Below are 15,000 nucleotides of genomic sequence, written 5' to 3'. Positions count from 1 at the left end.
GACAGACACAGACACAGACACAGACACACACACAGACACAGACACACACAGACACAGACACACACACACACACACACACACACACACACACAGACACACACACACACACAGTGTTAGTAAGCTGGTATCTGCTGTTATTGCCTCAGTTGGATAAGGTCTCTCTCAGGCTGATGGAGTTCTCTCTCAGTGGCACAGCAGACGCTGCAGTGCAGACCACACACTGAGCATGCTGTAATTCAGCGTACATCAGCGTACATGTGAACAAGACAGAAACACTGGGAGAGCTGTGTATATTAACTCTCTCTGAAACACAAACCCAGTCACAAAACACACACACTGCTGGAAATCCACCTCCAGTGTAAGCTGTGCGTGCGTGTGTGCGTGTGTGTGTGTGTGTCTGTGTCTGTGTGTGTGTGTGTGTGTCTGTGTCTGTATGTGTGTTTGTGTGTGTGGCTCAAATACTGTACAGTGTAATTTAGCAGAGAACTATGAGCGCTGCCTGCTGCTGTATCAGGGAGAAACAACACAACACAACCAGTGGTGGATTTAGGCCTGGGCAGTATGGGCATCGCCCAGGATGGCATCTTGCTGAGGGCAGCACAGGAAGACATAGTGCCCCATTCAAAGCTATGAGATAAGATTTACGTTATGCAAGTGTATTATTGAGAGTGGTTATCCCAGAATAAAGCTGTGAGGTATTCACATTCGGCATCTTTTGCATGCGCACGTTTGTTAATCTTCATGTACAATATGCAATAATGTTACTTTGACTGTTTTTTCAAACTTTCACTCGCCTAGCTCTTTGGCACAGACAGTGTTCAGGAAACCAAGAGATTTAAGGTCTGTCACACACTAGCTGGAGTTTTAAATGAAATGAGCGAATTAAAAAACGAGACATTTCTGATGACCTTAATCCCACTAATTCCGGGAGATTTCTAGGAGACAGAACGATACGGGAGATGGGCCTGAAATACGGGAGACTCCAGGGGAAAATGGGAGTGTTGATAGGTATGTACACTACACTACACTATACAACAACACACCGCTCTTCACTCATCAAGGAATACACCTTTCACCAATCAGGACTGGAGGATCAGTCATGTGCTCACACCTTAACACTAATGACTGACGAAGACATTCAGCAAACCCTGAGGAAAGACATGAACAACAGCAGGAGCTCCTCTGACAACACTGACTGATCAACACTGACTGATCAACAACACTGACTGATCAACAACACTGACTGATCAACACTGACTGATCAACACTGACTGATCAACACTGACTGATCAACACTGACTGATCAACACTGACTGATCAACACTGACTGATCAACAACACTGACTGATCAACACTGACTGATCAACAACACTGACTGATCAACAACACTGACTGATCAACAACACTGACTGATCAACACTGACTGATCAACAACACTGACTGATCAACACTGACTGATCAACACTGACTGATCAACAACACTGACTGATCAACAACACTGACTGATCAACACTGACTGATCAACAACACTGACTGATCAACACTGACTGATCAACAACACTGACTGATCAACACTGACTGATCAACAACACTGACTGATCAACACTGACTGATCAACACTGACTGATCAACAACACTGACTGATCAACACTGACTGATCAACACTGACTGATCAACAACACTGACTGATTCGTGCTGTCTGCTTTATTAATCTGCTGATTACACTGAAGGAGACTCTGGCGCTCTCTAGTGGAGAAGAGGAGCAGCACAGAGAAAACAATACAGCACACAAACACACACACACACACACACACACACACACACACACACACACACACACACACACACACACAACTGTGCAACAGAAACAAACATACACACATACACTCATGTACAGCAGAGGAACACACACACACACCTGACCATACCTCTATACCTCTAATTACTCCTGTTTTATAGTTCCTTTCATTTATGCCACTAGAGGAAGACAGCAGCACACACAAACACACACACACACACCATCAGTGATGTTCATTGCAGCACACAGCCACTAGGGGGAGACCTAACCCTAACCCTAACACACAGACACCAACACACTCAGGGATGTCCAGTATTTCAGACATGTCACATGTCCAGTGTCAGCAGTGTGGTGTCCTCTGTGATGATGATGATGACGATGATTGGTTCACGTGTTGTATCAGAACACTTCAGTGTTTTGTGTGTGTGTGTGTGTGTGTGTGTGTGTGTGTGTGTGTTTAATATACTGTAACACACTCTGTAAGAGTCTACATGATGACATCATACACATGCAGCTTCTGATTGGTGCTTTTCAGAGTATGCAGAATCTATACTCAGGTAAAAGTACAAGTAACAATCTTTTAAGTTACTCGAGAAAGAGTAAAGGAGTATCTGATGAAAAAATTACTCAAGTAAATAGTTTTCAATAGCTTTTTTATAAATGGTAAATAGTAAAAAGCTTTTTTGTGATTGTTTCCAGAACAAACCATCATATATGACTTGCCTAATTACTCTAACTTTACCCTACTTTACACGTCACTTGAAGAATATCTAGTCTAATATTATTTACTGTCATGGCAAAGAGAAAAGAAAACTGTTATAAGAAATGAGTTATTAAAAATGCAGAAATTACACAGAGATGAATAAAATAATTCTGTTAACAATAGTAATATATACAGCGTTTAATGTTAGTAAAATCCTGTTTAAAGGTTGTATGTGTAATGGTTAACAGTGTGAATGAGTAATGTGTGCAGGGCTGATCTGGTGTTCCAGTATACAGCAGTTTCTTTAATTATCCCATAGTTACTATTAATAATGTTCAGATGTGGATAAAGTTGACTCTGACCACAGCGTGAGTTTCAGGTTGGAGCTGTATGTTGTCATGTCAGTTCGATGTGTGCATCACATTATCAAACTGTTCTTGTTGACATCTTGGAGTAAAAACCGAGACTGAACTTGAGGCCGGGTGATCTGGCCTGATAGACTCACTGCACAGACAGCGTGACCGTCCTTCTCGGAACTGCAGATGGTCATGGGTGACCGCAGTATAAACTCGCACATCTTCCTCGACTTCAGCCATTATTGCAACAGGCGTGCACGCTCTAACCGAAAGCGGGAGACGCGTCTGCAACCTCACAACCTCTGTGAGCTTATAAGCACTTAAAAGTTCATAGAATTGACTTCATTTTAAAATAGAAATATAATTGTGTAAGAGTATTGTGATGAGAGATGCTCGGTGTCTGATCAGTAGTAAATGTCTGCATCAACACTTTGCATATGCAGGACTGTTGCCGGCTCACGTGTGCAGAGGAGAGCAAACACCAAATATCATCAGTGCAGATATCAATAATGAAACTGTGTCTATCAGAAAATTATTATAATGTTTAATAATAATGCTTTAAGTGTTTAGTTTAAACACCTATAGTCTTTCTTTAGCAGTTGTTTTGTTTTATAGATGTTAATAATGAATGTTGAAGAGTTTCTTTAAACATGTGCTTTATATGAGGATTCATGTTTAATCTGGAAGTTATTCATAACCCCTGCGCCTCAGTCATAATGATCATAGGTATTGTAATAAAGGAGTGTCCAACACTGATGGAGCTCTTATATTGTACCATAACAGGTGCAGAACAGCATCATGAGAGCTCGTGTCTGTATATGGTTCAGCTTTTATGAAGGTGCATCACTGTTCCTCCGTGTAGCTGTTTTCTGAGAGGGCAACATTCAGCATGAGCTCTCTATAAAGCGGAGCTCTCGGTTTGAGCAAATAAACACTGTAGCTGACGCTGATTAGTCAGCTTGTATGTGGTTTATTGTTTTCTTTTTCATTATTTGAATGTGTATGTTTATGTTTATGTTTATGTTTATGTTACTAATTTCTTTGTTTCCGGTTGGCTTGAGTGGGAGGTCACATGGTTCTCTTTGGTTGATTTACCCTGTGAGAGTTTGTGTGGTCACTCAGCATGGTGAGATCTCAGCGCAAGCTCCTGTTCAACGCTCCTGCTTATTCTACAGCTGCTCATCTGGCCAACACGGTAAAGCAAACATTGTTTTGTAATTATTTATTTTGATGTCCTGTCGATTTATGTTTGTGTTAAACATTTGGTTTGTTTATTTATCCATTAGTTTTCACGGTGTTCAATAAAGGAAATGCATACAGACATCAGTATTTGGAAGCGTGGACTGTTTTAATAACCGGCGGGTAATTACAAACCATATTGCTCCTGCTGCTGCTGTGTAACGGGAGTCTGGAGGCTCAGTATAGACTGCAGTATTGTTCAATATCTGTGTCTCGTGTACTGTACTGTGCCACTTTAACATCTCTCCTGTTAGAGTCCATCTACTAGCCCAATGATGAAACTAACAGCACGCTCGAAGGTTTAATGTCCCAATTTTTAATTTTAAAGTTTAATTTTATTATTTATTAGAATGTATTTATATTCGTGTTTTTTAGCTCCGAATTCAATCTGACTCCAATTTAATGATCCTAAAATTTAGACTGTATTTCTAATTGTGTGAACGGATCACATTCATCATTTATGATTTAATGTAAAGTACTGATCTATATCTGGGGTCCGATATTCTAAACTGTATGTTCATTAGAGACCAACATCGCTCAGAGTTCCTCACCCCGGGTTTGCGCTTCTTCTCACGGACAGTATGTCGACACTCTGAAAATAGTCAGAGGATGCAGGATTAACTAATATTCAAATGGGCCGGTTGCCTAACACTCACCTAATCCTAAAAGAACAGATCCTTCAGCCAAACCCGTGCAACCTGCTGCTTCCAGAGGTTAGTTGATTAAAGGGTCTACATGTTCTCATCGGCTCTCTATAGCTACATATAATCACATCCGCCTATCAATCAAAACACACACAACACACAACAGCGCCTGTCCACTGTATAACACACACACACACACACACACACACACACACACACAACAGCGTCTGTCCACTGTATAACACACACACACACAACACACAACAGCGTCTGTCCACTGTATAACACACACACACACACACAACAGCGTCTGTCCACTGTATAACACACACACACAACACACAACAGCGTCTGTCCACTGTATAACACACACATCACAGATACTGGCTATGCCTGACGCTTCAGCAGTGTGTGTTTGTTAGCAACACAACATAACACACAGAACAGAACAGAACAGAGGGAGCGAGTTCTCGATCTCCTGCGCTGGATTTAGTGTATGTGGAGTAAACACAGACGTGTGCAGCTCAAGCACATCTCTACATCACACACACACACACACACACACACACACACACACACACACACACACACACTGTTTACAAAGATCTCTGCAGCTGTAGTGTGTGTGTGTGTGTGTGTGTGTGTGTGTGTGTGTGTGTGTGTGTGTGTGTGTGTGTGTGTGTGTGTGTGTGTGTGTGTGTAATGAACAAACATCCGGAACACTGACCTCACAGGTTTACAGTGGTGAGGAGGAGATTTACCCGGCAGTAAACACTGGAGACGAGGATGACACAGCATTGCAGCGTGTGTGTGTTTATATGTGTGTGTGAGAGTGTGTGTGTGTAGATATGAGCACATCTTCATCTACACTCACTAATATCTCCTCCATCAGCCACAAGACCAATCATGGGAAACTAAACACACACACACACACACACACCTGAAGAACATCTCTGCTGCTTTACCTGCTGAATACAGTAACCCAAGCTCACAGGGGGCGTCGGCATCAGCATCACCATCGTCATGACAACAGCCAATCACACAGGACCACAGCCCAACTCAAATATTCACTAATGAAGAGCGCAGACGCCATTCCAGCGCTTCAGCAACACCAGCGTCCATTACTGATACACACTCACACACTTCATACACACCATACACTCACACACTTCATACACACCACACACTCACACATTTCATACACACCACACACTCACACACTCCATACACACCACACACTCACACACTTCATACACACCACACACTCACACACTCCATACACACCACACACTCACACACTCCATACACACCACACACTCACACACTCCATACACACCACACACTCACACACTTCATACACACCACACACTCACACACTCCATACACACCACACACTCACACACTCCATACACACCACACACTCGCACACTTCATACACACCACACACTCACACACTTCATACACACCACACACTCGCACACTCCATACACACCACACACTCGCACACTCCATACACACCACACACTCACACACTCCATACACACCACACACTCACACACTTCATACACACCACACACTCACACACTCCATACACACCACACACTCACACACTCCATACACACCACACACTCACACACTTCATACACACCACACACTCACACACTCCATACACACCACACACTCACACACTCCATACACACCACACACTCGCACACTCCATACACACCACACACTCACACACTCCATACACACCACACACTCGCACACTTCACACACACCACACACTCAGACACTTCATACACACCACACACTCACACACTCCATACACACCACACACGCACACACTCCATACACACCACACACCACACACTTCATACACACCACACACTCACACACTCCATACACACCACACACTCACACACTCCATACACACCACACACGCACACACTTCATACACACCACACACTCACACACTTCATACACACCACACACTCACACACTCCATACACACCACACACGCACACACTTCATACACACCACACACTCACACACTTCATACACACCACACACTCACACACTTCATACACACCACACACTCACACACTTCATACACACCACACACTCACACACTTCATACACACCACACACTCACACACTTCATACACACCACACACTCACACACTCCATACACACCACACACTCACACACTTCATACACACCACACACTCACACACTCCATACACACCACACACTCACACACTTCATACACACCACACACTCAGACACTTCATACACACCACACACCACACACTTCATACACACCACACCCTCACACACTTCATACACACCACACACTCACACACTTCATACACACCACACACTCACACACTTCATACACACCACACACTCACACACTTCATACACACCACACACTCCATACACACCACACACTCACACACTCCATACACACCACACACTCACACACTTCATACACACCACACACTCACACACTTCATACACACCACACACGCACACACTTCATACACACCACACACTCACACACTTCATACACACCACACACTCACACACTTCATACACACCACACACTCACACACTCCATACACACCACACACTCACACACTTCATACACACCACACACTCACACACTCCATACACACCACACACTCACACACTTCATACACACCACACACTCAGACACTTCATACACACCACACACCACACACTTCATACACACCACACCCTCACACACTTCATACACACCACACACTCACACACTTCATACACACCACACACTCACACACTTCATACACACCACACACTCACACACTTCATACACACCACACACTCACACACTTCATACACACCACACACTCCATACACACCACACACTCACACACTCCATACACACCACACACTCACACACTTCATACACACCACACACTCACACACTTCATACACACCACACACGCACACACTTCATACACACCACACACTCAGACACTTCATACACACCACACACCACACACTTCATACACACTCACACACTTGTGTGAGGCAGGTCAGGTCAGTGTGGTGTACGGCGCCCCCCAGAGGTCAGGCAGGACTCTCAGAATGACGGACTGATCTCCTGCAGAAGCTCAGAGATGTGGATACAGCCGGATGATGTTAGAGCAGAGTCCGCCTCAGTGTGTCAGGAATCCAGCACACCGTCAGCGGATGAGTGTGTCTGCGTCTCTTATCCTGGTGCAGCTGAGCTGTCGAGTGTGTGTCTGACAGCAGATATAGAGACGCATCCTGAACACACTCCAGAACACTGTCAGAAACCACCTCTGTACACTACATAGTGCACTAGTTGAGGGAACAGCCACTTCTAGTGTGGTCCAAAACCATAGTGGACACTGAAGTGCACTCACTCAATCCCACAATGCACTGCAATACCCATGCTGCGTCCCACACCTCATACTTCCTGTGTGAGGGAGTCATGGAGCAGGAAAACACACACAGAACAGCCTCTGCACCGCTTCAGTCATGCTGCAGGAGGACTACACAGGCGGACTACTGTAGGGAACAGTGAACAAGGCTGTGGGGACATTTCAGACACCACCGCAGACACAGAGTGTGTGTTTGGGAAACACTGCTGTACACACACGTCATCTGAGACGGTCATGCAGATACACACTTCAGCAGGTACACAACTGGATACTCACACAGGAACAAACCTCTGTGTGTGTGTGTGTGTGTGTGTGTGTGTGTGTGTGTGTGTGTGTGTGTGTGTAACCTGAACTTTCATTATGAGCATATATCTGGTCACAGAGAGCCTCTGTGAAGGTAATATGAGCACGCAAACACACCACGATCATACAAACCAACCTGTGTGTGTGTGTTGAAAGAACTGCTCATGATAACAGAGGAACCAACCGCATCCGCAGATCAATTACACACACACACACACACACACACACACACACACACACACACACACACACACACACACACACACACACACAGGTCTAGAGAGAGTTGTTCCAATCATATTTGCAGGTTTCAGAGACCCGGCTCCTCTGCTCAGGTGTCCCTCAGGGCTCAGTTCTGGTCTCGTCTTCTCAGTTCACCCCTCACTGCTGCTTCTCCTCCTCTTCTCTCTGTCCTGCAGAAGCACACAGCGCTCTGACTCTCTCTCTCTCTCTGTCTCTCTCTCTGACTCTCTCTCTCTGTCTCTCTCTCTCTGACTCTCTCTCTCTGTCTCTCGCTCTTCATCTTCCCTGATGCTCAACATCATTTCTCCATCCAGCGGTGTCATGTCCCTGATCTTCTGCAGGGGTGTGAGATGTCCAGCAGTCCTCCACACAGGTACAGCTGATCATGGAAAGCTCATCATTAGAGACGCACTGGAATCACGATTCTGGTCCCCAGCAGAATACTGCATGTTCTGTTATTGGCCAGAAGGTGAACCCCGAGCTCATCATGGACACCAGTGATGGGAGACGAGGCCGGGAAATGTCACGATCACCCGATAACCCGATCACAATACACCAATATCACACACCATACAAGCATTGTGCAGTCCTAGAACACACACACTCTGCAGAACACACTCACTGCAGAACACACACACTCTGCAGAACACACTCACTGCAGAACACACAGCGGGATATAGGGCAGATGTCGTGTCGGTGCGCGGGCATCATCACAGTATCAGTGTGTGTGTGTGTGTGTGTGTTTGGTGTTTGGGCTTCAACACATGAACGCAGCGGCTGAGCTGAGATCAGGACTCTGCTGTTTGCTTCTCTGTTGTTTCTCTTGTGAGTTCTGCTCTGGAGAGTTGATCAGCAATACAGAATCAATAATCCAGCTCAGGGTTCAGCCCCGCTCTCCTGGATTCAGTGTGAATGTCCTGATGAACATGGCAGATGTCTGCGCTCAGCGCTCACACAAACACACTCAGACTCTGGAATCTGGACGGGGTCGCTGCGCTGTGTGTGTGTGTGTTTGTGTGTGTGTGTGTGTGTGTGTTATTTGGGTCATTTTGACTTTTTCCTTACAGCAGCACTAAACTCAGCTCATGACACACACACACACACACACACACACACACACACACACCTGATCAGATCAGCTGAATGAGGATTATTGATGAGCCGTGTTTGATTAGACAGCAGCTGCAGGAACAGCTCTAGTAATAATAACTGTACAGTAATAAAGCTGAAACACTCACTGCGATGCTCCTGGAGGACCGACATCTGACCGGGTGAGAAACACTGGCCGTCTGATTCATCCAGGATCCGGAGGGAGAGACTGACTGACAGACAGGAGGACAACTGCTGGGGAAACTCCAGGGTGTGTGTGTGTGCGAGCCTGCCTCTCTCTCTCTCTCTCTCCCTCCCTCTGTGTGTGTGTGTTTGTGTGTGTGTGTGTGTGTGTGTGCGAGCCTCTCTCTCTCTCTCTCTCTCTATTTATGTGTGCTTTCTCTCCCTCCATCCCTCTGTGTGTGTGTGTGTGTGTGTGTGTGTGTGTGTGTGTGTGTGTGTGTGTGTGTGTGTGTGCGTCACCTGTTGAACACACTCCCTCAGGTCTGTCGTGGATGCTGGATCAGTAATAATTCCAGGCTTCTCCACGATGGACACCTTCGGCTCCTAGACTGCAGCTCTGCACAAGAGGAGAGGAGAATGGTGGAGTCCAGCTGAGCCTGGCTTCTCTCCCGGTCTTTTAATTCTTCACTTTGGTCAGTTGGTGAAGTTTGTTCCTCCACTGTCTCACATGGTTCAGGATCTGTAGAGCTGTGCATGGATGGATTTACTCGTCAGTGTTTGGACTCTCAGCAGTGAGGATTGAACTGGACTATGATCTTCTATGTGAAGCTGCTTTGTGTTTGGGTGAGTTCAGTAGTTGAGTTAAGAGCCAGAATACTCCGGCAGATCGCAGTGACGGGTTCTCCATGGTCACTTTGAACTATTAGCCCTTGCATATGCTTGGTCAAGGGACCACAAAGCTCCTCAGCTCGCCCTGCTGAACAGATGATGCACTTTCAGGTGATGCACTGTTTAGGCATTGAGGCAGTGTTTCAGATCTGAGTTATACAGTAGGCAGAGGACTCCCGGCACTACGAGCATTTGCACATACTCCACCATCAGTGCAGGGGGAGCTAGCCTGAGATCAGCTCATCAGAGACCTTCACCCTCTCAACTACACATACATCAAGGACACTTGGCTGATGGGAGACAGAAAGGGGGCGCAGTAGTAGTGCCCATAGAGACACAGAAGACACTGCAGTTCAGCTCCGGACAGTGGCCGGCACTTGGACAGTGGCACTTATGAAAGGAAGGGGTCTGTTGACACTGAGTGTGAAGTCAGCACTTGCAGCATCTGGTATGGATAGCTGAGCTACACGACCGCTATATTTTGAAGTTGGCCTTACTGAAGAATCATGGCTGTTAAAATAGACCACAATGCGGTTCAGCACTGGACTTGTAGTGAAGATGAGCCCTCCAGAGGTCCGTCACATGGATGGACTGACATGCAGTGACCAGAAGACTCGGATCCCCTTCCCAGTGTTGGTGAATGTCTGAATGTGGTGGCGGAGTCTTACTGGTTTAACTCCCTAGATTTAAAAAGTGGATACTGGCAAGTTGCGCTGACACCAGAAGCTCCACCCAAAACAGCTCTTTGCACCGGTAAAGGCTTTTTTGCCAAATTAAAGTTCTTTGTTTTGGCTTTTGGAATCTGCTGCAACCTGTGGGCACCTAATGATGAGGATACTCGAGGACATTCCAAAGCAGCTGTGTCTAGTGTTTCTGGAGGACATCTTGGCACATGGGAACTTCATCATTGCTGCAGTCACAGCCTTGAGAATAGTGCTGGAGAGAATTAGATCTGCAGGGCTGATGGTAAATCACGATAAGTGCCAACTTCTGAGCAGAGAAGTGCACGACAAGAGTTGTTTGCCATCAGACATTTCAAGTATGATTTGTGCAGTCAGCATTTCTGTGTGCTCAGACCATGCACAACTACAGTGGATCATGCTCTTCAAGGAGCCTGATGGCCAAATGGCTCTTTGACTTGAGGAACTGCAGGGTTAACAGTTTACCAGGACACATCATGCAGGGGTTTGCTATGCTTATGCTGATGCTCTGTCTAGAAGGCCATATAGCAGGGAGGAGTGCAGAAGAGCAGCCGGGGGAATGAACTGCACACCGGGAGGCAGGGGCAGCAACAGCCCTGAACCAGTGTGCAAAGAGCCACAACAGGTGTATGTGTCTGAGCTGGTGGAAAATAGGATCCAAATGAGTGAATGAGACATGACGTGGAGAACTGCTGTAGGCACTGTGGTCTGTGTACAGCCCAGAAGGGTTTACAAGAACAATGTAGGGTCCAGCTGCAGCAGTTTCTGGTAGTGGAGACATGTCTATGGGTAGGTGTGGGCATTCTTACTCTGTTCTCAAGCTCCAAACAGGGAAGTTGTTTAGTCTTGACCACTATAAAGTATTTCACAAAATGGCTTATGCAATGCTGGTCCATGTTAACTTTCATTGATCAGTTGGACTGGGATGTACATCTGCCTCTAGCCCTTATGATACGTTGCACAGCAGTTCAGGACTCAGGCTCATGCTCTCCAGCCCTGCTCAGGTTGGGTATGGAGATCAGAACACCTGCCAGATGCTCCACCGAGAGTTAGTTAGGTAGAAGGGGACATGCCCAACACTGGACAGTCACTGGGTGGGGACATGCACAATACTGGAGAAACTGGGTGAGGTTGTGTATTGAGTGCAGCTGCCTCCCTGAGGGCATTAGTGGCATTACATCAGGATAAACCCTACCAGGGCTCTGCATTACCACAGTTTGGTACTGAGGGTGGGTGCCCAAACCAGATGAACTGGCCGCTAGTGATCAGGAGGGATTGTTCACAGAATGGGGAGGACTTAGTTCCGGAACAGGAAAGTTGTAGACCCCTAAGGAGTGTTCCAGGAGAAAGAGGAGACCTCCAGCCAGGTTTCAAGACTGTCTTCAGGGTGGAAGAGTTCAGAAGGAGGGGGTGTAGTAGCGTGTTCAGTGTTGTTCTGTGTAATGTGATAATGTTGTACTTCATTCTTTACTGCTAATGACTTAGTGAGTTGAGAACAAGCCTTCGCCCCGTGTGTGGAAATGGAAAGGTTGAGGAGGGAAAGTTTCCTGCTGTTGTCAGTGTGTTTATCTGTGTTACAGCGCATGTGTACGGCACTGCTGCGGCCGACAACAGCCTCAATAAACACCTCTTGATGCTTGTGAATTGCCCATGCAAGATCTCTGCAGGTTTCACAGTTAAATTTAAGACTTTAAGACATTTTTAAGACCATCACGAATGAAATTTGAGACTCATAAAGGGCTGAAGGCTGAGGAAACTTTCAAATGAATTTTCAAAAAATGTATTCAAGTTTAATACATTTAATATTACAATAATAATTATAAATATTTTAAATATTGTATAAAACAAGCAAGCTCCACTTGTATCCATATTTTTTATCCAATATAAACTTTCTTTAAAATAAAAATAAACAAATATTTTAAAAGTGTTGAAAACTATAATAAACTAGATCTGCACAGCTATGTGTCCATGTTGGAGTCCTCGGCAGTAACCACAGAGCACTTTTAAAGAAATGTTATTGAAGGAAAATAATTAAAGCATTATGAGAGTTAAAAATTACTGTGTAAAATAAAAGTGTGAAGTTTCATTGAGATTGATTGTTGATGATTGTATGGGTTTTGCCAGATTGAGAAGCAATAAATGAACAGAGAAAACTGATGACCTGTTAAAAGACAATGTAAGACCAAAAACACAATATTTCAGTAAATCTAAGACTTTTTAAGCCCCCAAAAATAAAAAATAAAGAAAGAATATTCCCAGTGATGGGTTGCATCTGGAAGGGCATCCGCTGTGTAAAACATATGCTGGATAAGTTGGCGGTTCGTTCCGCTGTGGTGACCCCTGATGAATAAAGGGACTAAGCTGAAAGGAAAATGAATGAATGAATGCCCTAAAATCTGGATTCTGAGCTTTAAAGATCTGTTAAGACCCTACAGAAACCCTGCCATGGACAGCAGAAGATATGGACCTAGTGTCTGACGTCACCCTTCGGTTTCTGAAGAGTGCAAATTAAGCTACAAGTGGGCGTGGCCAACCGTAACCATTTTGTTTATGCATTATCATGCCAACCGGGGGTGACTGAAAAAGGGCAAAGAGGCGGGCAGAGCTACAGATTCCTGCGAGCATTTTGCTTATACAGGCATTTCATAGGGAGAAACGCCTAAAGCTGCGCTCACACTAGAGTTTGAAAATTCTGTCGTACCTGTGATTAAAATTCTGTGATATGGACCTCTTCTGTGAAAGAGGGCGGGATTAAACAACATAATTAGACATTAATAAAGCGGGTGATTCCTCCATATTTTAAATTTGTGTACAGACAGGTCATGTTTTGATTGGTCACACACCGTCAAGAGATGCAGTTTCGCAGGTCAGAGTTCACCAAGCTGGAACTGCACCGCAGCGACCTGCAAAACTTGATGCCTGTGTATCCGGTCTGACTCATTCGTGTGTGTATGAATGAAAGTCTATAGGGAGAACAGTGCAGTTTACCGCAGCTTAATACTTCATCACCTGCGGCTCGTCTGTGTTCTGACATGTGCTGGGCTGTACACTATATCAGTAAAGTGTTTCGTCTTTTATAAACACACTGAGCCACTACTGTTATCTACTGATGAACAACATGAATTACTCCCAAACACTTCTGATGAAGACTGTGTATTCTCTGATAACTGCAGGAAATAATCCTGAAAGGCAGCTGACTGTGTAAAGCCACCGAAAACAACACAACAATACTAAATATACGCCAAGCTCAGCGGCTAATCAGCCGGAATCAGCTGAGGTGACGTGAAGACCAGATCCAGTGAAGAGATGACGCCAACCATCGAGGACGTCTAGTACAACACACACACACACTCAATACACTCCATTATACATCTACACACAGACATCACTCATATGCTAAATAACTGCAGGCTAACTGTGTTAACAATATCTGTAACTGTGCTTAAAGTGATTGGTTAAAGTTGTTGGTACCCAACAGTTGCAGTAATAACCTTCACTGACTGTAATGCAGTGATGTTTCTGTAAAGCTGCTTCAGACAACCGCTAATGTGACCGCGCTACACAAACAAGCTTAAATTGAATGAACAGAGGCTATGCTAATTACCATGCTAGCCATACTT

General features: G+C 45.2%; 1 protein-coding gene across 1 annotated transcript in view; it reads right to left on the bottom strand.

Annotated features, from left to right (window-relative positions):
• The window catches only part of dpp10 (dipeptidyl peptidase like 10), a 45,762-nt gene extending 35,540 nt beyond the window's left edge, over window positions 1-10,222 (bottom strand). The window contains exon 1 of the mRNA XM_073913402.1: window positions 9,977-10,222. Coding sequence (XP_073769503.1) covers window positions 9,977-10,036 — 60 coding nt within the window. The 5' untranslated portion in view covers window positions 10,037-10,222. The remainder of the gene's footprint in view (window positions 1-9,976) is intronic.
• Window positions 10,223-15,000: the final 4,778 nt, after the last annotated feature.

This window comes from Danio rerio, chromosome 9 (genome assembly GCF_049306965.1).
Source record: "Danio rerio strain Tuebingen ecotype United States chromosome 9, GRCz12tu, whole genome shotgun sequence".
Lineage (NCBI taxonomy): Eukaryota > Metazoa > Chordata > Actinopteri > Cypriniformes > Danionidae > Danio > Danio rerio.
This window is presented reverse-complemented; position numbering and strand designations above follow the sequence as displayed.